This window comes from Chiloscyllium plagiosum, chromosome 15, assembly GCF_004010195.1.
Source record: "Chiloscyllium plagiosum isolate BGI_BamShark_2017 chromosome 15, ASM401019v2, whole genome shotgun sequence".
Taxonomy (NCBI): Eukaryota; Metazoa; Chordata; class Chondrichthyes; order Orectolobiformes; family Hemiscylliidae; genus Chiloscyllium; species Chiloscyllium plagiosum.
Genome location: NC_057724.1, coordinates 983,697 through 1,008,729, shown reverse-complemented (window position 1 = coordinate 1,008,729; position 25,033 = coordinate 983,697). Strand labels below are relative to the sequence as shown.

Here is a 25,033-nt window from a genome sequence, read left to right as displayed (position 1 = left end):
GCCACTGATGATGTTACCTAGCCAGGTAATGAAACGTCTGCATATCAAACCTACAGCTCAGCGAGCAAACCTACACCCTATTACAAGTTAGGTTGAACAGGTAGGACCAGCACAAAAAGCTTAAATTTTCCATCAGTGCTGAACCTCAAAATATCTTTATACAATGCAGTGGCTGCAAGTTTCTCTGTGGCTCCCAACAAAGAATCTTCCGTATCACTGCTATGGTATTTAGAAAACTGCGGAAAAGCACCAAGTATGTCCCCAGGAGTGGGGGAAGTATCTGGCAGGGGTTCGAGATGAACAAAATTCTGTAAACAATTAAATCATCCTGCCAGATATAACTCATATAATGGAGTACAGCAATCACTCAGACTGCTATAAAGAAAACAAACCAAACTCAAGTTTAACTAATCTAATCCTCTGTTCTAAATCCTGCTCCAAACCATTAGCAGTCTCCATCCATTACCAACCTGTAGCACAATTAAATCCTGCACTGCTCAATGTTGCTGCTAAATCCTGTCTATCTCCAACATTCTTCCATCCAGTTCACCTCCATCCCAAAACCTCTATGACTAAATCATGTCCCAGATCGGCTTCCACTGATTGGTCTCTTTCTATTTGAATTTGGAAATCCAGTTGAAGGATAATACTGGAGTTCATATTTACTCAGTTTTATTCACAGAGTTAAACATAATACTCATAACACTGCTATAACTGGATAACATGGTGGAAAAATCGGGGATCTTCCACTTGGACAAGGAAAATTGTTTTCTTTCTCGGATGATCATAAATCTTAGGAACTCTCTTCCCCAGAGAGCTGTAGAGGCAGTTATAAGAGTTATAAAGCATGGATACAGCATGGAAACAGATCTTTCTGAACAACTTGTCTGCGCCAACCAGATATCCTCAACTGACCTACTCCCATTTGCCAACATTTGGCTCATATCCTTCTAAACCTTCCTATTCACGTATCCAACCAGATGCTCACTGAATATTTTTAAGGTAGAGCTCGACAGATTCTTGACTAACAAAGGTGCCTAAGGCCACCTCTGGTATTCGGGAATAAAACGTTGACGCAACAACAGATCAGCCGTGATCTTATTGAGTGATGAGGTAGGGTCAAGGGGCCAAATGGTCTACTTCCATTTTGTTTTGCGTACGTTTGTAGATATCTAACTCAACTCCACCATAGGTTCAATAAATGTTCTTTCATACCTTCAGGCGTACAATTGTTTCATTAATCTCTTCCAGATCTCCAACAGTAATTATGTTTGATTTGATCATCTGATCAATGAGTGTCAGCCAGTCAATGAGCTCCACAGCTGATTTATCCAGATCTGCCGGCATCAATGATTCAGAATTTGAGGGGAAGTCATCGCGTAGACCCAACGGACTGGCTCCAGGAGACGGAGGCATTGCTGACACCAGGGTGACTGTTTGAACAGTGGAGTGAACTACTAAAACATACAAATACACAAACAGAAAGAAAGGAAAAGTTGATTGGACTTATCCACAATCATGCAATCCATTAGACAGTGAAACCTTGAACACCATCTTCCCAATCATTCCAATTCCCTCCCTAAATCTCTCCATCTTTTAAAACATTCTTTAAGACCTACCACTTTAGATTAGATTAGATTCCCTACAGTGTGGAAACAGGCCTTTCAGCCCAACAAATCCACACTGACCCTCTGAAGAGTAACCCACTCAGACCCATTTCCCTCTGACTAATGTACCTAACATTATGGGCAATTTAGCATGGCCAATTCACCTGATCTGCACATCTTTGGGACTGTGGAAAGAAAACAGAGCACCTGGAAGAAACCCACGCAGACACAGGGAGAGTTTGCAAATCCACACAGACAGTTACCCGAGGCAGGAATCGAACCCAGTGCTAACCACTGAGCCACCTTTGATGTAGATTTTGGTTGTCTATCCCAATACCTCTCTATTTAGCTTGGTGTCCAATTTCACTAAATAGCATTACTGTCATGATGTTAGAGGAGCAATATAAATGCTAATCATTCAGGTAGGGAAGCAAATTGTTGGGAAGTACAAGAAGTAATTCAGTTGATAAACTAAACAATTTCTGGAAGAATGTGTGTAAAATTTTTCTAAAACTCCTTAAGGCAATCAAGTGTGCTCTACATATTCTCGAAACACATGACATGACAGTTGACACATACCTTAAATAATTTCTTTTCCTCCAAACACCCAATTCATTGACGGAACATAGTAAGTTCATTTCTGCATTATCCTACCAACACACAATTACCTGTTCCAAATTCAACAAACTTATTAACTTACTTTACCCCTGATGGTCTGTGGCAACTAAATATTCATCACTCAGGGGCAGCACAGTGGCTCAGTGGTTAGTACTACTGCCTCACAGCACCAGGGACCTGGGTCCAATGCCAGTCTCGGACAACTGATTTTGTGGAGACCGCACAGGCTCCCTGTGACTGCGTGGGTCTCCTCCCACAGTCCAAAGATGTGCAGGTTAGGTGGATTGGCCATGCTAAATTGCCCATAGTGTTCATGGATGTACAGGTACAGGCTAGGTGGATGAGTCAGGGGAAATGCAAGGTCGCAGGGATAGAGTAAGGGGTGGGTCTGGGTGGGCTGCTCTTGGGACAGTTGGTGTGACTCAAATGGGCTGAATGGCCTGCTTCCACACTGTAATGGTTCTATGACACTCACATAATTTCAGCCCATCTTCGCGTACATGCTTGATTAGAAACATTTTTCATTAAAAAAAGGTGTCAAAACAAATGGACAAGGATTTAGATTAAGTGGTAGAATGCTAAGAGGAAAGTTTCACCCAGTATGTGGTGGGAGTCTGGAACTCATTGCCTGAAATGATGGTTGAGTCAGAAACTCTCATATCATTTAAGCAGTACTTAGATATTCATCTGCATTGCCAGAATTGTGTGTTAAGAGCTGGAAAATGGGATCAATGTAATCAAATCTTTGCTAGATGGCGCTGAAAAACATCACTGAGTCTCTGAGACTAGTCCACAAGCTTACTATTGTGACAAAACTATGGCTTTAATAAGTACATTCTGTCCTCCTCTTTTTTAAAATAAAGGTTGCAAGAGAGTTACAAGGCAGTCTGCTCCAAAGCTGATAAAGTAAACTGCTTGTGAAGCGTTGGAGTATTTTTGAAAAATAGAACAATAGAAGCATCCTGAATGGGTGAGATCAAGCTCCCACAGAACCAGGAGTTTTAATTTTAATTTTCAGTAGTTATTGTCGCTGGGTCTTGAAACTCAGTTTGGAAGCTGTAGCACATCTCTGCCTGCCTCCATCTTACAGAGTTTTCTCTTGATGGTTTTTCCGTTCTGGACTGGAGAATTGCTGTGAGACAATTTCTGAGCTTACCTTTTGCCAAGGATAAGACGACCATAAGACCATAAGAAATAGGAGTAGAAGTAAGGCCATTTGGCCGATCGAGTCCATTCCGCCATTCAATCATGGCTGATGGGCATTTCAATCCGCACTCTCCCCGTATCCCTTAATTCCTTGCGAGATTAAGAATTTCTCAATCTCTGCCTTGAAGAGATTTAAGGTCCCAGCCTCCACTGCGCTCTGTGGCATTGAATTCCACAGGCCCACTACTCTCTGGCTGAATAAATCTTTCCACGTTTCCGTTCTAAATTGACCCCCTCTAATTCTAAGGCTGTGCCGAGTCCTAGTATCTCTGTCTGACGGAAACAATTTCCCAGCGTCCACCCTTTCTAAGCCATGCATTATCTTGTAAGTTTCTTTTAGATCTTCCCTCAACCTTCTAAACTCTAATGAATACAATCCCAGGATCCTCAGCCATTCATTATATGTTAGGCCTACCATTCCAGGGATCATCTGTGTGAATCTCTGCTGGACATACTCCAGTGCCAATATGTTCCTCCTGAGGTGTGAGCCCAAAGCTGGACACAGTATTCTAAATGGGGCCTAACCAGAGCTTTAGAAAGTCTTAGTAGCACCTCACTGCTTTACATTCCTACCCTTTTGAAATAAATGTCAATATTATATTCACTTTCTTAACCATGGACTCAACCTGCAAGTCAACCTTTAGAGAATCCTGTACTAGCATTCCCAGATCCTTTTGTACTTTGGCTTTATGAATTTTCTCATCGTTTATAAAATAGTCCTTGCCTGTGCTCTTTTTTCCAAAAGTGCAAGACCTCGCATTTGCTCACATTGAATTTCATCAGCCATTTCTTGACCGTTCTCCTAAACTGTCTATATCTTTCTGTCGGAGAAAGTGAGGACTGCAGATGCTGGAGATCAGAGCTGAAAATGTGTTGCTGGAAAAGCGCAGCAGGTCAGGCAGCATCCAAGGAGCAGGAGAATCGACATTTCGGGCATGAGCCTGAAGAAGGGCTCATGCCTGAAACGTCGATTCTCCTGCTCCTTGGATGCTGCCAGACCTATATCTTTCTGTAGCCTCCCCACCTCCCCAGAACTATGGGCCTGTTCATATCATCAGTGAACTTTGCCAGAGTTCCGCAAGTCTCTTCGTCCAGATCATTTATATACAAAGTGAACAGCTGAGGTCCAAACACTGAACCCTGCGGGACATCACTTGTCACCAGCTGATATTCCGAAAAAGAACTTTTTATCCCAACACTCTGCCTTCTGTCAGACAGCCAATCCTCAATCCATGCCAGTAGCTCACCTCGAACACAATGGGCCCTTACCTTACTGAGCAGCCTCCCGTGAAGCACCTTATCAAAGGATCAAAGGCCTTTTGGAAGTCTAGGTAGATAACATACACTGGGTTTCCCTGGTCTAACCTATTTGTTACCTCTTCAAAGAATTCTTACATGTTTATCAGGTATGACCTCCCCTTACTAAATCCATGCTGACCTGTTCTAATTCGACCCTGCACTTCGAAGAATTTAGAAATCTCATCCTTAATGATGGATTCTAGAATTTTACCTACAACCGAAGTTAGGCTAATCAGCCTATAATTGTCCATCTTTTGTCTTGATCCTTTCTTAAACAAGGGGGTTACAACAGTGATTTTCCAACCATCTGGGACTTGCCCTGACTCCAGTGATTTTTGAAAGATTACAACCAACGCTTCCGCTATTTCTTCAGCCATCTCCCTTAGAACTCTAGGATGTAGCCCATCCAGGCCAGGAGATTTATCAGATTTTAGGCTTTTTAGCTTATCAAGTACTTTCTCCTTTGTAATGGTCACCATACTTAACTCTGCCCCTTGACTCTCCTTAATTGTTGGGATATTACTCATGTCTTCCACTGTGAAGACTGACAAAGTATTTATTAAGTTCTTTATCTCCCATCACTAGCCTTCCTGCATCAATTTTTAACAGCTCAATCTCTACTTTTGCCTCTCGTTTGTTTCTTATGTAGTGAAAGAAATTTTCACTATCATTTCTAATATTATTGGCTAGCTTACCTTGATATTTGATCCTCTCCTTCCTTACTTCTTTCTTTGTTATCCTGTTTGTTTTTGTAGTCTTCCCAATCTTCTGATTTCCCAGTGCTCTTGGCCGCTTTATAGGCTCTCTCTTTTTCTGTGATACATATCCTGAGTTCCTTCATCAGCCTTGGTTGTCTAAATCCCTCACCCCCCCCCCCCAACCACCACAACCACCAGGTAATCTCCCTATTCTTGGAGATGTACCTCTGTACTGTGTCCTCAATTACACCCATAAACTCCTGCCATTATTGCTAAACTGTCTTCCCCACCAGGCTCTGCTTCCAGTCATTTTCATCAGTTCCTCTCTCATGCCCCGTAGTTACCTTTACTTAACTGTAACACCATTACATCCGATTTTGCCTTCGCTCTTTCTAACTGAAGACTGAACTCTACCATATTATGATCGTGTTTATTGGATGTTACTATATTAGAACAGTTGTTGTTTAGTTGCAAAACAATCTAGTATTCCGTTAAGTTTTCCAAGAGAGTTAAGTTATTCCAATTTCTCGTTTCTTTTCTTGTATTTTAACTATAGTGTACAAATAAAGTGTACTTTGCTTAACATTGAGTAGTTTGACCAATTGAATTGCATCTGGAATGCGACACCTTACACTTAGTTTTAAAATAAGAAAAGATTAGGGTTTAGACTATCTTCTGAATATATCTTGAGGGGCATGGTCTGGTCCATAACAAATTGGGGACTTTTGTCAGGATCAAAGTCTCAAATTACAAGTTGGGTTCAGGATTGTTGGACTCAAAAGCAGTGAGTGGTACGCGTTAGTGGTTTTCTTTATTTCAAGTGTTCAATTCATTTGGTTGAAATCGGGTGTGCCTTGTGTAGTAATGGTTCTTTCAGTGATAAAGAGATCCCTGGAGGTAGAAGAAGTCACTTCGGGAGTTTTACCTAAAGTAAATAAGGCAAAGGTTTCCGAACTGGCAAACAAGCAGGAATTGAGGTTGCCAGTGTCTGAGAGGAAAGGAGAGATAATTGTGGAAATCATCCAGCATTTACAATTGCCAGGAATGCCATCGGTATCTGTGTAAGTGGCTCAATTTCAATTGAAAATGAAGCAGCTTGAACATGAAAAGCAAATGAAATAGTTTGAATTATGGTAAAAAGCAGAGAAAGAAGAAAGGCAGAGGAAGGCTCTAGCAGAAGAAAGGGAGAAAGAGACAATTTTTGAAACTCAAGTTGGAACTGAAAATCAAAGTCAACTTGAAATGGTGGAGGTAAAGGTGAAAAATAGGAGTAGTGATGAGGACAGTAATGGAAAGCAATCCCATTGTAACCAAAGGTTTGGTGGGGATATATTTAAATATGTCCAAGCATTGCCAAAGTTTGACGAAGAGGATATAGAAGCCGTTTTCACTTCAGTTGACAAAGTGGCTAAACAAATGAAATAACTGACGACCATGTGGGTATTAGTGATCCAAACAAAATCGGTAGGTAGAGCTAGGGAGGTTTTTGTATCACAAACACAGGAGGTATCTGGGAAGTATAACGAAGTGAAAAATGCCATCTTAAGTGCATATGAGCTAGGACCAGAAGCCTTTGAACAATGTGCTAGGGATCTAAGGAGGGAACCTGGTCAAATATACATTGAGTTTGAAAGGATCAAACAAAGTAATTTTGAAAGATGGTTAAGGGCATTGAAAATAGATCAAACATATTATGCAATTAGACGATTATTTTGGAGGCATTCAAAAAATCACTTCCTTAAGTAGTGAGAACACATGCAAAAGTGCAGAGAGTTAGGACTGCAAAGTTAACAGCAGAAATTGTGGATGATTATGAGTTAGTTCACAAATCAAAGTTTGCCTTCTGACATCAATGCCAATCTGTGAGGGATAGAAATCGGGAAAAACAGGATAAGCTGGTAAGTTTTGTTGAAGTGGTAATGGAAAGCACTGTGGGAGCAAAGAAGCTGCAAAAGTACAACCTGATCAGGGGTAGGTTGAGAAGAAAGTGCTTGATCTCTTTAAAGAATTGGTGGCTCAGTGGTTAGCACTACTGCCTCACAGCACCAGGGACCCAGGTTCAATTCCAGCCTCGAGCGACTGTGTGGATTTTGCACATTCTCCCTGTGTCTTAGTGGGTTTCCTCTGGGTGCTCTGGTTTCATTACTTACATTAGATTACTTACAGTGTGGAAACAGGCCCTTCGGCCCAACAAGTCAACACCGACCCTCCGAAGAGCAACCCACCCAGACCCATTCCTCTGCATTGACCCCCTTCACCTAACACTATGGGCAATTTAGCTTGGCCAATTCATTTAACCTGCACATTTTTGGACTGTGGGAGGAAACCGGAGCACCCGGAGGAAACCCACGCAGACACGGGAGAAGCTTCAGGATAAAACAATTCAAATTCATTGGATACCATCCAGACTCACAGGGAGCATGAGAACAGTGACATCAAACTTTAAAGGCCATGTTGAGGGCTCATAGATACAACTAGCCAGAGCCAGGATAAAGGAACTCCATTTGTACTTTTTCACAATTCGGGGTGCGCCAAATGAATTTACTAAATTCAGTCCATTTGAATTAGTTTTGGGGTATGAAGTGAGAGAACCACTGAAATTAATTAAGGAGAAATTAGTGAGTCAAGACTTCAGAGACTCACTGTATTTGGGTTATGTTTAAAATGTTAGGGAAAGATTAAATCGAGTGGGTGAAGTGGCAAGATAATATTTAAAAGTAACACAGCATGTGGTGAAATATGAAGTAGACGAGAAATCAAAAAATCATGATTTTGCTCGTGTTACTTTCAGTAGTACGTGAACTTTTAAAGGCAAGATATAGTGGGCTTTATCAAATGAGGTAGACTATTTAATAAGAATGCCAGATAGAAAGAAATCTCAAACTATGTGCCAAGTGAATATGCTCAGAAGTTATTTTGGTTGGGAAGGAAAGCAAAAAGAGAATGCGTTACTCATCACAACACAAAGTGATGAACCAAGTTCAGAAGATTCTGAATTGGACATTCCTTTAGTTAAATTGAACAGAGAGAGCTCTCAAAAAATGGGATAAATTATTGAATAATCTTCCAGAGTAAAACTGAAATTAACTAAAAAAATAGTTGGGAAGACATATGTGGGAATAAGCTAGTAAGTGATAATCTAATTACAAATGATGTAGATATAGGAAATGCTGTTCCAAGTAAGCAACCTCCTTATGGACTTAACCCTCTAAACTTGGCACAGGTTCAAAAGGAGATTGAACATATGCTCAAAGACAATATAATCAAAGTGAGTTGCAGTGAATGGAGCTCAATCATAGTAATAGTGCCAAAACCAGATTGTACCCAACGATTATATGTGGACTATCACAAAGTCAATGCAGTTACAAAATTTGATTAATGTTTGGAAGACTGTATGGAGGTGAGACAAGCAACTAATATTTCAAAGTTGGACTCACTCAGAGACTACTGGCAGGTATCTTTATCCAAAAGAGCGAGAGAAATTTTGGCTTTTGTGATACCGAATGAATTGTACCAGGTTAAAGTCAGGCCATGTGGCATGAAAAATCTGCTAGCTACATTTCAAAGACTAACCAATAAAGTCATTTCAGGATTATCCCATTGGGTGGTCTACACTGACAACTTGGTGATTTTTAGTCACGCGTTGAAGGAACATTTTGAGCATCTATCAGGACTGTTCAATTGATGTCAGGAGGCAGGCTTGGCTAACAGTGAGTTCGCAAAAGTCTAAGTCACTTTCCTGAGCCGATCCAAAGGTTTAGACAGTACATGTCGGTCAATTCCTAAGCATCTGTATCCCTCTGTTCCCCACCTACTCCTGCATCTGTCCAGACGCATCTTAAATGACTCTCCCGTGCTTGCCTCTACCACCTCTGCTGGCAACGCGTTCCAGATGCCCACCACCCTCTGTGTGAAGTACTTGCTCCGTGTATCCCCCTTAAACTTTCCACCACTCAACATGAAAGCGTGACCTCTCGTTATTGAATCCTTCACCCTGGGAAAAAGTTTGTCTCTATCCACCCTGTCTATACCCTTCATGATTTTGTAAATCTCAGTCACGTCCCTCCTCAATCTCCTTTTTTCTAATGAAAACAAACCTAACCCACTCAACCTCTCTTCATAGCTAGCACCTTCCATACCAGGCAACATCCTCATAAATCTTCTCTGCACCCTCTCCAAAGTGTCCAAATCCTTTTGGTAATGTGGCGACCAGAACTGTACACAGTATTCTAAATGCGACCGAACCAATGTCTTGTACAATTTTAACATGACTTGCCAGCTCTTATACTCAATACCCCGTCCAATGAAAGCAAGCATACTATATACCTTTTTGACCACTCTATCCACCTGTGCAGCAACCTTCAGGGTACAATGGACCTGCACTCCCAGATCTCTCTGCCCATCAACTTTTCCCAAGGCTCTTCCGTTCATTGTACGATTCACTCTAGATTAGTCTTGCCTAAATGCATCACTTCACATTTGTCTGGATTGAACTCCATCTGCCACTTTTCCGCCCAACTCTCCAGTCTATCTATATCCTCCTATATTCTTTGACAGTCCCTTATGCTTTCTGCTACTCCACCAATCTTCGTGTCATCTGCAAACTTGCTGATCATACCAACAGTGCCCTCTTCCAGATCATTTATGTATATCACAAACAACAGTGGCCCCAACACTGATCCCTGTGGAACACCACTGGTCACCTTTCTCCATTTTGAGAAACTCCCTTCAACCACTACTCTCTGTCTCCTGTTGCTCAACCAGTTCTTTATCCACCTAGCTAGAATACCCTCCACACCATGCAAGTTCACTTTCTCCATTAGTCTACCATGGGGAACCTTATCAAACGCCTTTATTTATCTACCAACCTGGTCACTTCCTCAAAGAACTTACTAAGTTGGTAAGGCACGATCTCCCCCGCACAAAACCATGTCGCTTATCACTGATAAGCCCATTCTTTTCTAAATATAAATAGATCCTAAGCCTCAGTACCCTCTCCAGCAACTTTCCCACCACCGACGTCAGGCTCACTGGTCTGTAGTTACCCGAATATCCCTACTACCCTTCTTGTATTGTGGTCACTATTACCAAAGTGCTCACCTACTTTGGGGGACAACAACAGCAACCTTCCAGTCCTCTGGCACCTCACCTGTATTTAAGGATGCCACAAAGATATCTGTCAGGGCCCCAGCTATTTACTCTCTCACCTCCCTCAGCAACCTGGAATAGATCCCATCTGGTCCAGGGGATTTGTCCACCTTAATAACCTCTAGCCTACCCAACACATCTTCCCTACTTACGTCAATGTGATCCAGACTAATCAAACTTCTATCTCTAATCTCAAGATTCATCATGTTCCTCTCCTCAGTGAACACTGATGCAAAGTAATCATTCAGAATCTCACCCATTCTCTCAGGTTCGATACACAGCCTTCCTTCATTATCCTTCAGTGGACCAATCCTTTCTCTAGTTACCCGCTTGCTTCTTATATAAGAATAAAATGCTTTGGAATTCTCCTTAATTCTGCTCACTAAAGCTATTTCATTACCCTTTCTAGCCCGCTTGATTCCTCATTTAAGACTTGTCCTAATCTTCCGATATTCCTCCAGGGCTTGTTCTGTTCTTAGCTGCCTAGACCAATGTACACTTCCCTTTTCGTCATGGCTAGTCATATAATTTCTCCTGTCATCCACTGTTCACAAATCTTGCCATTCTTATTCTTTGCCTTCAACGGGACATGCCCATCCTGCACTATCTTTGAAAGCCTCCCACACATCAAATGTGGACTTCCCTTCAAATAGCTGTGTCCAATCCACATTTCCGAGCTCCTGCCTAATTTTGATATAATTGGCCTTGGCCCAGTTTAGTGTACCCTTCCCTTAGGACCACTCTCATCTAGTGACCAGATCCCCTTGATGGTATACAGTCACAAAGACGTACAGCATAGAAACAAAACCTTCAGTCCAACTCATCCATACTGACCAGATATCCTAACCTAATGCAGTCCCATTTGCTAGCCCTTTGACTATATCCCTCCAAACCCTTCCTATTCATATACCTATCCAGATGCCTTTTAAATGCGATAACTGTACCAACCTCCACCACTTCCTCTGGCAGCTCATTCCATACATGCACCACTCTCTGCGTGAAAACATTGCCCTTTGGGTCCTTTTTTATTTTTCCCCACTCACCTGAAACCTATGCCCTCTAGTTCTGCACTCCCCCACCCCAGGGAAAAGACCTTGTCTATTTATCCCATCCATGCCCTTCATGATTTATTAAACCTCTATAATGTCACCCCGCAGCCTCCAACACCTCTGGGAAAACAGCCCCAACCTATTCAGCCGCTCCCTATAGCTCAAATCCTTCAACCCTGGCAACATCCTTGTCAATCTTTTCTGAACCCTTTCATGTTTCACAACATCCTTCCAATAGGAAGGAGACCAGAATTGCACGCAATATTTCAAAAGTGGCCCAATCAATGTCCTGTACAGCCATAACACGACCTCCCAACACCTACACTCAATGCTCTGACCAATAAAGGAAAGCATACTAAACGCCTTCTTCACTATCCTATCTGTCTGTGTTTAAATTAATTCAGTAGGGAGATCGAAACTTAAATTGTAGTTCCAGTGTCCAGGAGTTTGAGAGAAGTGAGGTTATGAACAAGGTTTCAAGGTCACAAGAGTTCACCGGCAAACAGGAAGGTGGTTTAAAATTTATCCACCTCAATACCAGGAGCATCCGGAATAAGGTGGGTGAACTTTCGGCATGGCTTGATACCTGGGACTTTGGTATTGTGGCCATTTCAGAGACATGGATAGAGCAGGGACAGGAATGGTTGTTGCAGCTTTCGGGGTTTAGATGTTTCATTAAGAACAGAGAAGATAGTAAAAGAGGGGAAGGTGTGGCACTGCTAGTCAAAGACAGTACTACGGTGGCAGAAGGACATTTGAGGACTTGTCTACTGAGGTAGTATGGACTGAGGTGAGAAACAGGAAAGGAGAGGTCACCCTGCTGGGAGTTTTCTATCGGCCTCTGAACAGTTCCAGAGATGTAGAGGAAAGGATTGCAAAGACGATAGGAGTGAGAGTAACAGAGTAGCTGTTATGGGGGGGCTTTAACCTTCCAAATATTGACTGAAAATATTGGAGTTTGGGTACTTTAGCTGGGCCAGTTTTTGTCCAATGTGTGCAGGACAGTTTCCTGACACAGTATGTAGACAGGTCAACAAGAAGCAAGGCCACAGTGGATTTGGTACTGGGTAATGAACCCAGCCAGATGTTAGATTTGGAGGTAGGTGAGCACTTTGGTAATAGTGACCACAATTCAGTAATGTTTACTTTAGCGATGGAAAGGGAGAATTATATACTGCAGGGCAAGAGTTATAGCCGGGGCGAAAGGCAATTACAATGCAATTAGACAAGATTTAGGATGCATAGGACGGGGAAGGAAACTGCAGGGCATGGGCACAATTGAAATGTGGAGCTTATTCAAGGAACAGCTACTGTGGGTCCTTGATAAGATTGTATCTTTCAGGCATGCAGGAAGTGGTCAACCGAGGGAGCCATGGTTTACTCAAAAAGTTGAATCTCTTGTCAAGCGGAAGAAGGTGGCTTATATTAGGATGTGTTATGAAGGCTCAGTTAGGACACTTGAAAGTTACAAGTTAGCCAGTAAAGACCTAAAGACAGAGCTAAGAAGAGCCAGGAGAGGACATGAGAAGTCACTGGCAGATAGGATTAAGGAAAGCCCTAAAACATTCTATAGGTATATCAGGAATAAAAGAATGACTAAACTAAGATTAGGGCCAATCAAGGATCGTAGTGGAGAGTTGTGTGTGGCGTCAGAGGAGATAGAAGTGCTAAATGAATCATTTTTGTCAGCATTCACCACTAGAAAAAGACAATGCTGGTGAGGAGAATACTGAGATACAGGTTACTAGACTAGACAGGATTGAGGTTCACAAGGAGGGGGTGTTAGCAATTCTGGAAAGTGTGAAAATAGATAAATCGTCTGGGCTGAATGGGATTTATGCTCGGATTCTCTGAGAAGCAAGGGAGGAGATTACAGAGCCTTTGGTTTTGGATTTTATGTCATTGTCTACAGGAATAGTGCCAGAAGACTGTGATAGCAAATGTTGTGGGAGAAAGTGAGGACTGCAAATGCTGGAGACCAGAGTTGAAAAGTGTGGTGCTGGGAAAACACAGCAGGCCAGGCAGCATCCGAGGAGCAGGAAAATCGATGTTTTGAGCATAAGCCCTTCAAATGTTGTCCCCTTGTTCAAGAAAGGGAGTAGAGACAACCTTGATAATTATAGACCAGTGGGCCTTGCTTCAGTTGTGGGTAAAGTGTTGGAAAAGGTTATAAGAGATAGGATTTATAATAATCTAGAGAGGAATAAGTTGATTAGGGTTTGTCAACCCAGTTTTGTGAAGGGTAGGTCATGCCTCACAAACCTTATTGAGTTATTTGAGAAGGTGACCAAACCGATGGATGAGTGTAAAGCCGTGGATGTGGTGTATATGGATTTCAGTAAGGCATTTAAATGTTTCACACGGTAGACTATTGCACAAAATACAGGGGCATGGGATTGAGGGTGATTTAGCAGTTTGGATCAGAAATTGACTAGCTGAAAGAAGGTGGAGGGTGGCAATCGTTGGAAAATGTTCATCCTGGAGTTCAGTTACTAGTGGTGTACTGCAAGGATCTGTTTTGCGGCCACTGCTGTTTGTCATTTTTATAAATGACTGGGATGAGGGCATAGAAGGATGGGTTAGTAAATTTCTAAATGAGACTAAGGTCGTTGGAGTTGCAGACAGTGCGGAAGGATGTTGCAGGTTGCAGAGGGACATAGATAAGCTGCAGCACTGGGCTGAGAGGTGACAGATGGAGTTTAGTGCAGAAAAGTGTGAAGTGACTCACTTTGGAAGGAGCAACAGGAATAGAGAGTATTGGGCTAATGGTAAGATTCTTGGTAATATAGATGAGCAGAGAGATCTCGGTGTCCAGGTACATAGATCCCTGAAAGTTGCCACTAAGGTTTGTAGGGTTGTTAATAAGGCAAATGGTGTGTTAGCGTTTATTGGTAGAGGAATTGAATTTTGGAGCCATGAGGTCATGTTGCAGTTGTACAAAACTCTGGTGTGGCCGCACATGGAGTATATGTACAGTTCTGGAAACCGCATTATAGGAAGGATGTGAAAGCTTTGGCAATGGTCCAGAGGAGATTTACTGGGATGTTGCCTGGTATGGAGGGAAGGTCTTATGAGGAAAGGCTGAGGGAATTGAGGCTGTTTTCATTAGAGAGAAGAAGGTAGAGAGGTGACTTAATTGCAACATATAAGATAGTCAGAGGCTTAGATAGGTTGGATAGTGAAAGCCTTGGCCCTCGGATGGAGATGGCTACTATGAGGGTACACAGCTTTAAATTGAGGGGTGATAGATATAGCACAGATGTCAAAGGTAGTTTTGTTACTCAGAGAGTAGTTGGGAGTGTGGAACGCCCTGCCTGCAACAGTAGCAGACTCACCAATTTTAAGGGCATTTAAATGGTCATTGGATAAACATATGGATGATAATGGAATAGTGTTAGTTAGATGGGCTTCCGATTGGTTCCACAGGTTGGTGCAACATTGAGGGCCGAATGGCCTGTACTGTGCTGTACTGTTCTATGTTCCAAGTTAGCCTGAATGGGTGCAATCGAATTCCCACCGGTCCAGAAATTTTAGTTTTAGTTTTCAGTAGTAGTTACTGCTGTGTCTTGAAACTGGGTTTGGTACATGTCTCCCTGCTTTCTCTGGACTTTTCTTTCCTCCTGGGTTAGAGAATTGCCTGTGAGTCAATCTATTTTCTTTTTGTGAACTTGCCTTTTGCCAAGGGTGTGTTCATGGGATGTTACTATATTGGAACAGTTACTGTTTAGTTACAAAATGATCTATTATTCAGTTAAGTTTTCCAATAGAGCTAAGTTATTCCAATTTCTTTTTTTTATATTTTAACTGTTGTGTATGAATAAAGTGTATCTTGCTTAATGTAGAGTTGTTTGACCAACCGAATTGTATCTGGAAAACATCATCTTATACATATCTTTAAAATAAGAAGTTAGGACCTCAACTATCTTCTGAATATATTTTGAGGGGATTTGGTCTGGTCCATAATATCATTCTGGATTAGAGTGATGCTAGAAAAGCACAGCAGTTCAGGCAGCATCCGAGGAGTCTCTCTAATCCAGAATCTGGTTTCCAGCATCTGCAGTCATTGTTTTTACCATAATATCATTCCCCAGGAATAGTTTTCCTTTACTTGTATTGAACTTTTCCGTCTAAATTTAAACCCATGTGCTTTACCGTCACTCTAAAGTTTGTATTAACATTGACTTGAAACTCTATTTTTCTCCTAAAGATCTTAAACTATATCAATAAACCTCCCAAAATAGTAATTCATTTCTTGTTTGAATACATCTTGGACTCTTGTCTCCTTCAGTGAATAAGTCATACAATCTTATTTATCAACTTAATTCCCCTTGAATTTCCCTAAGGCCAATATGTTCTCATTGTATAGGATATTCAAGATCTTCACAAGAACCAGTATGTTATGATGTTTCTATTTCTGCTACCCTTACAGATAGTGAGCTCCAGACAGCCTCCCCCTACCCTCTGGGCAGAAAATCAATTCCTCACATCCCCTCTAAACTTCCTGTCCCTTACCTTAAATCTATTCCTCCTCGTTATTGACCTCTCGAGCAAAGGAAAATGTTCCTTCCCGTCTTCCCTACCTATGCATGCCCCCTATAATTTTATATATCTCAATTATGACCCCTCAGTCCCCTCGACTCCAAGGAAAACAATCCCAGTCTATCCAATTTCTCTTCACAACCAAGCTCTCCAGCTCAATCAAAATCCTGGTAAATCTCCTCTGTACCTTCTCCTGAGCAATCACATCCCTCTTATAACACGTATTCCAGAATGGCACACAATACTCTAGTTGTGGCCGAAACAATGTTTTATACAGTTTCAGCTTCACATCTCTATTCTTAAATTCAATGCCTCGGCTCATAAAAGTAAATAAACTACATGGCTTCTTAACCACTTTAACTAGCTGTCCCACTACCCTAAGGGACCGATAGATACATGCATTCGGTCACTCAGCTTTCCAGGGTCCTGTCGTTATCATATTTCACTTCCCTTGCTTCAACTGCCCAAGTGCATCACTCACACTTAAACAGATTGAATTTCATTTGCTCACAATCAGCCCATCTGACAAATCTGTCTATATCCTCCTCGCAAGGCAGCATCCCATCAATCTTTCTATCATCTGCGAACTTACTGATCAATCCTCTTATTATCAAGTCTAAGTTATTTATATAAACCACAAACAACACTGATCTTTGCAGAACCCCACAGACACAGCCTTGTAATCACAAAAACACTTTAAATGATCACACTCTGCATTCAAATTGCCAAATTTCCTTGGATTTCATGGTCCTAACCTTCACTATCAGTCTCCCATGAAAGACTAGTCATGACATGTCTAAACAGGTTGATGAAAATCGCTATTTACTGTTGTACTGAACCCATCTTGTTCATTAGTGTCCTTTGTGAAAGGAAGGAAAACAGCCATCCTCACCTGGCTTGGTCTACATGAGACTCCAGACCTGCATCCATGTGATTGACTCTTAACTGCCCTAGCAAATCACTCAGTTCTATCAAACACTAAAAAGGGAAAAAAATGAAAGAAATCAGACGGACCACCTAGCAGCAGTTAAAACAACAGACACAACAACAGCAACACAGCCTTGTCAACCTTGCAAAGTCCTCCTTATTAGTGTCTGGGGGCTATTGCTAACATTGGGACAGGCTCGTCAAGCAATAGCCCTTCAAATTCACAGAATCATATCTTTTATACAATGTCCCAAAACACCACTATTAGCCCACCAGCAGGACAAACTCTACAGCTGGAATGGATTTGCCCTGGAACATCTCAACATTGAATCTGGATCCTATGAGGTTTCATTAACTTCCTGCTGATCACCACTTGCCAACATTTACCCATATCCCCACACATCCTGCTCATGAGTCAGTACTCCTCCATGTTGAACACTACTTGGAGGAGGCACCGAGGGGGTAAGGACACAAAATGACGGGGCCTTCAATGTCCACAACCAGGAGTGGCTTAGCAACACTACGACTGACCAAGATGGTTCAGTCCTAAAGGACATAGTGGCTAGATTGGGTGTGCAGGAAGTAATGAGGGAACCATCAAGAGGGAAAACAATTATAGCAGAGATAAAGTTCCTTCTGTATATTGAGAATTCCTTACATCATGTTGTGTGGCAATATCACCAGGTTGAACATGATAAACCGCAAACATTTCGCATAAGAAACTAATGATAGACATAGCCAAGCATTACACAACCAATAAATCAGATCTATGCTCTACTATCCTGCCACATCCAATCATGAATGATGGTGAACAATTAAACAACTCACTAGAGGAAGTGGCTCCACAAACAATCTCACCGTCAATGATGGAGGAGCCAAGCAAATCAGCACAAAAAATAAGGCTGCAGCATTCTTTAGCCAGGTGTCAAGTGGAAAATCCATTGCAGTTTCCTCAAAAGGTTCCCAGCATCACAGATGCCAGTCTTCAGCCATTTGATTAATTACACGTGATATCAAGAACAGCTGAAGGCACCAGATATTGCTGTGAGGCCCAACAACACATCAGCAATAGTACTGAATACATGCACTCTAAAGCACGTTCCAACCCTAGTCAAGCTGTTCCAGGACAGCAGTCAACTACCCAACAATGTAGAAAATTGCTACGATATAATCTATACACAAAAAGCAGACAATTTACAACCAATCAGTATAATCTCACATCAATTAAATGATGGAAGGTATCATCAACAGCATTATTAAGCAACACTTGCTTAGCATAATTTGCTTACCAAAGCCCAGTTTGGTTCTGCCAGGGCCATTCAGCTCCTGACCTCATTACACCTTTTTTCAAACATGGACAAAAAAGTTGAATTCCAGAGGCGAGTGGCTGCCCTTGACACCAAGGCCACTTTTAAAAAAAAAACTTCTATCATGGGATATAGACGTCACTGGCTGGCCAACATTTATTGCGCATTCCTTGTTGCCCTTGAGAAGATGGTGGTGAGCTACCTTCTTGAACTGCTACAGTCCATGTGCTGTAGGTTGACTCACAATGCTGTTGGGGAGAGAGTTCCAGGGTTTTGACCCAGCAACAGAAAAGGTACGGCAATACATTTCCATGTCAAGATGGTGGGTAACTTAAGAGGGGAACCTGCAGGTGGTAGTGATCATTGTACCTGCTGCCCTTAACCTTCTACATGGAAACGGTCGTAGGCTTGCTGTAAAAGGAACTTCAATGAATTTCAGCAGTGCATCTTGGAAATAATATATAAGAACATGAGAATCAGGAGCAGGAGTAACCCATATGGACCTTTCAACCTGCTCCACCATTCAGTAAGATTATGGCTGATCTTTTCATGGGCTCAGCTCCACTTACCCGCTCTCTTAATTCCTTTACTTACCCATAACTCTTAAATCCTTTACTGTTCAAAAAATTATCTATCTTAGCTTTAAAAACATTCAACGAGGAAGCTTCAACTACTTCACTGGGGCAGGAAATTCCATAGATTCACAACCCTCTGGGTGAATAAGCTCCCTCTCAATTCAGTCCCAAATCTACTCCCCCTAATTTTCAGGCTATGTTCTCTTGTTCTATTTTCACCTCCAGTGGAAACATTCTCCCTGCTTTTATCTTATCTGTTCCGTTTATAATTTTGTTTGTTTCTGTAAGATCCCCCCTCATTCTTCTAAATTCTAATGAATATAATCCTAATTTACTCAGTCTCTCCTCATAACCCAACTCTCCAGAATCAACCTAGTGAATCTCCTCTGCACTTGCTCAAGTACCCAGTACATCCTTTCTCAAGTAAGGAGACCAAAACTGTATGCAGTACTCTAAGTGTGGCTTCACCAGCACCATATACAGTTACAACATTACCTCCCTGTCTTTAAACTCAATTCCTTTGACAATGAAGAACAAAATTCCAATTGCTACCTAAATTACCTATTGCACTTGCAAAACAACCTTCTGCGATCCATGCACAAAGACACCTCCGACATCAGCATGCTGCAATTTATTTTTTAACCATTCAAGTAATAGTCCTTTTTACTGTTATTCCTACCAAAATGGATGACTTTACATTCATCAACATTGTATTCCCTCTGCCAGACATTTGCCCACTCACTTAAACTATTTATATTCCTCTGCAAACTTTCAAATTCCTCTGCCCACTTTGCTCTACCACTCACCTTAGTGTCATCCGCAAATGTTGACGCACTAGACGTGGTCCCAATGCCAAATCATCGCTATAATGCTCCATGTTCGATATCTAGATAAACTGTGAATAATTACGGTCCCAACACTGATCCCTGAGACACATCATTAGTCACTGATCGCCAAGCAGAAAAGCACTCTTTATTTCTTGTTACCCAGTCTTCGATCCATGCTCATACATTGCCCATAACATTGTGCAGCTTTATCCTATGCAGCAGCCATTTGTGTGGTACCTTGTCAGATGCCTTTTGGAAATCCAGATATATCACATCTCATGAGCCCCTGCTGTCCACCACACTCTTGGTCTTTGAAGAATTCCATAGATTAGTTAAACATGACCTGTCTTTCATGAACCAATGCTGCAATTGCCCAATGTGAGAATTTTTATCTCGATGTCTAGCTATTTGTTCCTTGATAATAGATTCAAGCATTTTCCCCACTACAGAAGTTAAGCTAACCAGCCTATACTTCCCCACCTTTTGTCTACTTCCTTTTTTTAAACAGTGGCCTCATATTTGCAGTTTTTCAATCTGCTGGAATGCCCCAGTGTCCAATGAACTTTGGAAAATGATCACAAACACATTTGCTAATTCTGCCACCATCTCTTTTCGTACCATGGGATGCATCCCCACAGGGCCAAGAGACTTGTCTATTTTAGCTCCTTTAGCTTGCCTAACATTACCTCTTTCACGATAATGATCATTTGCACGTACTCATCTACCTTAGTCTCCTTCTGCTACTGAGTGTGTGTGTGTGTGTGTGTGTGGGGGTGGTGGGGGGGGGAGGAGGGAGAGAGAGAGAGAGAGAGAGAGAGAGAAAGAGAAAGAAGATGTGACGTCAATCAAGCTGGCTACTTTGTCCTGAATAGCTCAAGCTTCTTAAATGTTATTGAATTGCACACTTCTAGGCAAGTAGGAAGTATTCCATCATACTCCTGACTTGTGCCTTGCAGTTGGAGGACAGGCTTTGGAGAGCTCTGTGGCGGGTTACCTGGTGCAGTATTCCTCTTCTGTGAGCTGCTCTTGTACCCACTGTCTTTATATGGCAAGTCCAGTTGTGTTTCTGATTAATGACAACCCCAAAGATGTTAATGGGGGGGGCGGGGGGGATTCAGAGATGCTGACACTATTGAATGTCATGGGTGTTGGTTAGATTGTTTCTTATTAGTGATGCTCATTGCCTGGCATTTGTGAGGTGTGAATCTTACATACCATTTGTCTCAGCGGGTTATATTGATAGCTGATACAAAAGATATGCTTGAGGTTGACAGAGATCAATCATCTCATCTCCAGGAAATCTTTGCAGGAGATCCACAGGGTAGTGTCCTGGACCCAATCAACTGCTTCATCAATGACATTCCCTTCAGCACTTGGTCTGAAATGAGGATGTTTGCTGAGTGATTGCAGGATGTTTAGCATAGCGGGCTGATGGAGAAAATGAAGTCGCATAGGGCCCAGGTTGCATTAGCTAGATGGATAGAGAACTGGTTGTCTCTTGATGCCCAGAGAGTAGTAGTGGAAAGGAGTTTCTCAAAATGGAGACCTGTCACCAGTGGTGTTCCACAGGGATCTGTGCTGGGACCATTGTTGCTTGTGATATATATAAATGATTTGGAGGAATGTATAGGTGATCTGATTAGCAAGTTTCCAGATGACATGAAGATTGGTGGAGTAGCAGACAGTGAAAGGACTGTCAGAGAATGCTGAACATAGATCAATTGGAGAGTTGGGCAGAGAAATGGCAGATGGAGTTCAATCCAGGCAAATGCAAGCTGATGCATTTTGGAAGATCCATTTCAAAAGCGAACTATACAGTAAATGGAAAAGTCCTGGGGAAAATTGATGTACAGAGAGATCTGGGTGTTCAGGTCCATTGTTCCCTGAAGGTGGCAAGGTAGGTCAATAGAGTACTCAAAAAGGCATAGGGCATGCTTTCCTTCATCGGAATGGCTATTGAGTATAAGAGTTGGCAGGTCATGTTACAGCTGTATAGGACTTTGGTTCGGCCAAATTTGGAATATGGTGTACTTTTTGGAATATGGAATATGGTCTCCACATTACTCAAAGGATGTAGATTCATTGGAGAGGGTGCAGAGGAGGTTCACTAGGATGTTGCCTAGACTCGGGTTTCCAGCATCTGCAGTCCTCGTTTTTACTTAACAGATTTAGATAGAGGATCTGGATCAGAGCAGGCTCGGAGGGTCAATGGGGTTGTTCCTGTGCTGTAACTTTCTTTGTTCTATCATTGGATCAAAATTCTGCAACTCAACTTCCTGGTATGGAGAGTGCTAGCTATGAAGAGAAGTTGAGTAGATTAGGATTATTTTTATTAGAAAGGAGGAGGTTGAGGGGGGTAGCTGATTAAGGTCTACAAAATCAAGAGGGGTATAGACAGAGTGGATAGCAAGAAGCTTTTTCTCAGAGTGGGCGACTCAATTATTTGAGGTCACAAGTTCAAAGTGAGAGGGGAAAAGTTTAAAGGGGGATATGCATAGAAAGTTCTTTGCACAGAGGTTAGTGGGGGCCTCGAACATGTTGCCAGCAGAGTTTGTAGAGGTGGGCATGATAGCGCCATTTAAGATGTGTCTCGACAGATACATGAATGGGCAGGGAGCAAATGGATACAGACCCTTAGAAAATAGGCAACAGTTGGGCCCTGTGGCCCAACATTTCAACTCCCCCTCCCACTCTGCCGAGGACATGCAGGTCCTGGGCCTCCTCCACTGCCGCTCCCTCACCACCCGACGCCTGGAGGAAGAACGCCTCATTTTCCGCCTTGGAACCACTTCAACCCCAGGGCATCAATGTGGACTTCACCAGTTTCCTCATTCTCTTCTCTTCCCCCACCCCCCCCCCACTCCCACACCTTACCCCAGTTCCAACCTTCCAGCAGCACCGTCCCCATGACCTGTCCTACCTGCCTATCTTCCTTTCCACCTATCCACTCCACCCTCTTCTCTGACCTATCACCTCCATCCCCATTCACCTATTGTACTCTATGCTATTTTCTCCTCACCCCCACCCCCCACATTTATCTCTCAACCCTGCAGGCTTCCTGCCTCTATTCCTGATGAGGGCTTTTACCCGATACGTCGATTTTTCTGCTCCTTGGATGTTGCCTGACCTGCTGTGCTTTTCCAGCACTACTCTAATTCAGACTCGGGTTTCCAGCATCTGCAGTCCTCGTTTTTACATAACAGATTTAGATAGAGGATCTGTATCAGCGCAGGCTTGGAGGGTCAATGGGGTTGTTCCTGTGCTGTAACTTTCTTTGTTCTATCACTGGATCAAAATTCTGCAACTCAACTTCCTAATGGCATTATGGATCTACTTACAGTTCATAGATTGCAACGGTTCAAGGCAGCAACTCACCACCACCTTCTCAAGGACAACTAGCGATAGACAATAAATGGGAGCCCAGCCAGTGATGCCCACATTCAATGAATGAACTGAAAAAAAGTTGTACCTCCTCAACTCCTGAAGCACCCTGTGTCCAAATGTGGAACACCTGTATTCAAGCCTCAGCTGACAATTGGTAAATAACATACATGCCACACAAGTACAATGCATTGGCTGTTACAAACAGAATATAACCAAAATCGCCCAATATCAAAATATTAGAAATTACCATTGACCAGAAGCTAGAGCAGACATATAAACACTGTGGCTGCACCAGCAGTCCAGAAGCTGAGAAACGTGGGTAAATCCTTCTTGATTCTCCAGAGCTTGCTCACAGTCTAAAGTCTGCAGTCTGATGGAATACAATTCACCTGTGTGGATGAGTACAGCTCCAACAATACTCAAGAAGCTTGACACCATCCAGGACAAAGTAACCTGCTTGATTGGTACACCATAAACTCGTAAACCTGCAATCTCTTCGCAACTATGTTCCCTCAAGTTTCACTGCTGCAATACACCCTGATTGCAGAGAAAAATACAAACTTGCAGTTCCACGAGCAAGCTCAATTTTGAATTTGATGGATAGACAGCAGGAGGACTTCCTCCAGGTTACTGCTCATGGAGGAAATTTATCATTCCTCTAATCCTTGTGGTCGAAAGTATTCAGCAAAATCAGCTGGGAAACCAAGAAGATTGTTGGCTATCTGCTGAAAGCCTGCACAAGGAGCTGAATAATTTAGTCATAAGGCCTGGAAAGCAAAATAGAAAACCACCCAAACCAAAAAACCTCCTGGAAGGATATTTTTTTGGAATCCTCACTCTGAAATTAGCTGGAACACAAGGGAGCATCGGAATGAATTCTAGAGGACTGTGACATATCATTTGGGTCATCCCTAAAAGCAGAGAATCAAACTTCATGATTCTTTTAAAAAAATAAGTTATCTTTTGCATTGGAAGAAATTATCCAAAAGTGAAACTGCTTTCATAACAAAGATCATTGTAAATTTTAAGATAATAGTGGATCAGAAAAGTACAAGGGCATCATAAGATAATTCCATCTCTCTAATGTCCTCAATAATACTTAATCTCACCATTTTTACACTGCCCAATTGCATAATTTAGCAGAATTGCCACAATTTAGGTTTCTAAATTCTTGGAAGAGCAGGGTCGGATTCGAACAAGTCAACAAGGATTTAGTAAGGGGAGGTTGTGCCTGACAAACCTGTTGGAGTTCTTTGGAGAGGTGACAAGTAGGTTAGACCGGGGAAACCCAGTTGATGTGGTCTACCTAGACTTCCAAAAGGCCTTTGATAAGGTGCCACACGGGAGGCTGCTGAGTAAGGTGAGGGCCCATGGTGTTCGAGGTGAGCTACTGGTATGGATAGAGGATTGGCTGTCTGACAGGAGGCAGAGAGTTGGGTAAAAGGTTCTTTTTCGGAATGGCAGCCGGTGACAAGCCGTGTCCCGCAGGGTTCAGTGTTGGTGCCGCAGCTGTTCACATTATATATTAATGATCTGGATGAAGGGACTGGGGGCATTCTAGCGAAGTTTGCCCACGATACAAAGTTAGGTGGACAGGCAGGTAGTACTGAGGAAGTGGGGAGGCTGCAGAAGGATCTAGACAGTTTGGAAGAGTGGTCCAGGAAATGGTTGATGGAATTCAATGTGAATAAATGCGAGGTCTTGCACTTTGGAAAAAAGAATACAAGCATGGACTACTTTCAAAACGGTGAGAAAATTCATAAAGCCAAAGTACAAAGGGATCTGGGAGTGCTAGTCGAGGATTCTCTAAAAGTAAACATGCAGGTTGAGTCCGTGATTAAGAAAGCAA

The 25,033-nt window shown here is 42.3% G+C and overlaps 1 protein-coding gene across 8 annotated transcripts in view; it reads right to left on the bottom strand.

Annotated features, from left to right (window-relative positions):
- LOC122557037 (utrophin-like) overlaps positions 1-25,033 on the bottom strand; it is a 688,507-nt gene that overhangs the window by 304,575 nt on the left and 358,899 nt on the right. For 7 of the 8 annotated variants that reach the window (XM_043704260.1, XM_043704256.1, XM_043704261.1 and 4 more), the window contains one exon: positions 1,216-1,457. In XM_043704260.1, the coding sequence (XP_043560195.1) occupies positions 1,216-1,457 (242 nt within the window). The remainder of the gene's footprint in view (positions 1-1,215; positions 1,458-25,033) is intronic. The other variant, XM_043704257.1, reaches the window with a different exon arrangement.